Source organism: Thunnus thynnus, chromosome 22 (assembly GCF_963924715.1).
Source record: "Thunnus thynnus chromosome 22, fThuThy2.1, whole genome shotgun sequence".
NCBI classification, from domain to species: domain Eukaryota; kingdom Metazoa; phylum Chordata; class Actinopteri; order Scombriformes; family Scombridae; genus Thunnus; species Thunnus thynnus.
Genome location: NC_089538.1, coordinates 6,142,349 through 6,144,368, shown reverse-complemented (window position 1 = coordinate 6,144,368; position 2,020 = coordinate 6,142,349). Strand labels below are relative to the sequence as shown.

At 38.1% G+C, this 2,020-nt stretch overlaps 1 protein-coding gene across 2 annotated transcripts; it reads left to right on the top strand.

Moving 5' to 3' along the window:
• Window positions 1–333: 333 nt before the first annotated feature.
• LOC137174491 (uncharacterized) lies at window positions 334–2,020 on the top strand. Of its 2 annotated transcripts, XM_067579818.1 has the most exons (5): window positions 344–733; window positions 873–929; window positions 1,065–1,175; window positions 1,293–1,327; window positions 1,812–2,020. In XM_067579818.1, the coding sequence occupies exons 1-5, from the start codon at window positions 541–543 to the stop codon at window positions 1,929–1,931; spliced, it is 516 nt and encodes a 171-aa protein (XP_067435919.1). In that variant the 5' UTR covers window positions 344–540; the 3' UTR covers window positions 1,932–2,020. The 2 variants fall into 2 exon arrangements, with proteins under 2 accessions (XP_067435918.1, XP_067435919.1); XM_067579817.1 differs by having other exon boundaries at window positions 334–733; window positions 1,065–1,327.

Sequence of the window (2,020 nt, the reverse complement as noted above, 5' to 3'; positions counted from 1 at the left end):
AGGTTGGCGTCTAATTCTCTAAATTCTTTGAAGCATCTGGTGCAGGTATTTGGTGGTGAGCGATTGGAGCTTTCTAGCATGAAGTATTCACTACTCCGCCCCTTTACAATGAAACCCCCTTACAGTGACATAAAGTGCCCATGCTGAGACATGGTTATACGCACAATGAAGAGCTTCACCTTAATAACAGCATTACTTCTCTGCAGCCTCAGTAAGTACCAGTATTAAATTATTCTAAGCACCAAATATAAAACAAACCTCTATTTCATCCAGTAAACCACCAGGATTTAAACTTGCAAATTAGTTAGTGTTGAATTCATTTAGATGTACTGTTGTTGCTTTATCAGCTGAAGATTAAATCTCTTGTTGTCTCTGCTGTGTGTTTCAGGCTGGATCTCTGTCTCAGTTTCTGAGCCTCACACTGTGGAGGTCCAGCCTGGTGGAGAAGTCACACTGCAGTGCTCCAACATCTCTGGAGCTCCAACTCAGACAGACTGGTTCAGAGTGGTCAACAGAACCAAAGCCAGCTGTATCTCCTCTATGTACAAGTCTGGAGACAAAGCTTCACTCTGTGATGGATTTCAGAACGGAAAATTTGAAATGCTTTCCAACATTTCAACTGTCTTTCTTAAAATCAAGCGAGTGGATTTATCTGACTCTGGGCTGTATTTCTGTGGATTTTACATCAAAACACACACAGTCATTGCTGATGTAAAAGAGTTAAGCGTTCAAGGTAAGATTGTGGTCATGTCTTATCTCTTTCAGTTGACTGTTTCTCATCATATTTAGAGTCAAATTTATTATCACAGTATGGCGTGAAAACAGGAAACCAATATGTGTCAGATCATTTTATCCCCATCTTTTTTTTTAAGATAATGGTGATTCTGATGATTCTGAGTCTGATGATGAAGAACATTTTAAGTCTAAAAGTAAGATTCTCCTTCCTTCTCTCAAGATTTTTTCATTGTGCATGTTATAACGGAACCAGTAATTTGAATATTTACAACGTCTTCAGCCACCAGACTAAAGAAACAAAGTCTATTTCTATCATTTTTTTCTTGTAGAAGAGTGTGATGGGAGAACAGTCCTGATGAGTGTGGTCCTGGTTGTTGTGATTCTCTTGTTCACTATAGTCCTCATTGTTCTGGCTGTTAAAATCAGGAAACTTAAAACAGGTACAGCTAGTTTATCATTTGTAGCACACCGTCTTGTAAATTGTGTCAACATGAAGAACAAATCCAAAGCATATAAAATGATAATTAAGTATTCAGACTTTGTCTTGTGTCATTTAGCTGCCAATAAAGAACCACAGCCAGAAAGAAACAAGGTGAGCCAAAACTTCACATTTATTATATAAACTCTACACATGATAAGTGTGTTAGTAATCTTTACAAGCACCTACTCATAATAGCCTTTTTTCATCTAAACTAAAATGAACCCTGTTAATTTAGACTTTTAAACTCTAATTTCAACTGTAATCTTCTTTAATCTGGCAGTTTAGGTTCATTGACATGAAAAGTGAGCAAAATTTGTGATTTTTGTCAGCACATGGCATACTCAAAATGTCAGACAAATGCTAGCGGTAGCCACACTTTTCCCCTTCTTTCCCACAGTGATTTTGTTCTTTTTCTCCTCTGAAACATCGTTGAAATGCTTCATCATTTCAACTAGAAGATATTTCCCCAAGAGAGAGAAAAGTGGGCCTTTCTGCTGTGCCTTTATAACCATACTAGCTAGAAGCATTTACTACGAACAAGTTACGAACAAACTGTTACAAAATAGTGATTTAATGGTAAAAATGTGATTTACAGAATCTGGGTTCAGATGACCTGAACTACGCAGTGCTGAGTTTCCAGCCGAAACCAAAAAGAAACCGCCGGCCTGCATCCGAAAGAGAGGAGCTAGGTGTTGTTTATGCTGCCACCAGATAAACTCAGGAAACATCTGGAACTGCAGCTCAGAGTGGAAATTATTCTTTATTACATTCATCTGCTGTTCTGCTTTTGTGTGTGGGCAGTGG

What these genes read in the sequence shown, in the direction of transcription:
- LOC137174491 (XM_067579817.1), top strand. Translation starts at nt 541, where the DNA reads ATGTACAAGTCTGGAGACAAAGCTTCACTCTGTGATGGATTTCAGAAC. An exon ending in AGAACATTTTAAGTCTAAAA is followed by an intron (nt 930 to 1,064) that starts GTAAGATTCTCC and finishes TTTTTCTTGTAG; the next exon opens with AAGAGTGTGATGGGAGAACA. An exon ending in CACAGCCAGAAAGAAACAAG is followed by an intron (nt 1,328 to 1,811) that starts GTGAGCCAAAAC and finishes TGTGATTTACAG; the next exon opens with AATCTGGGTTCAGATGACCT.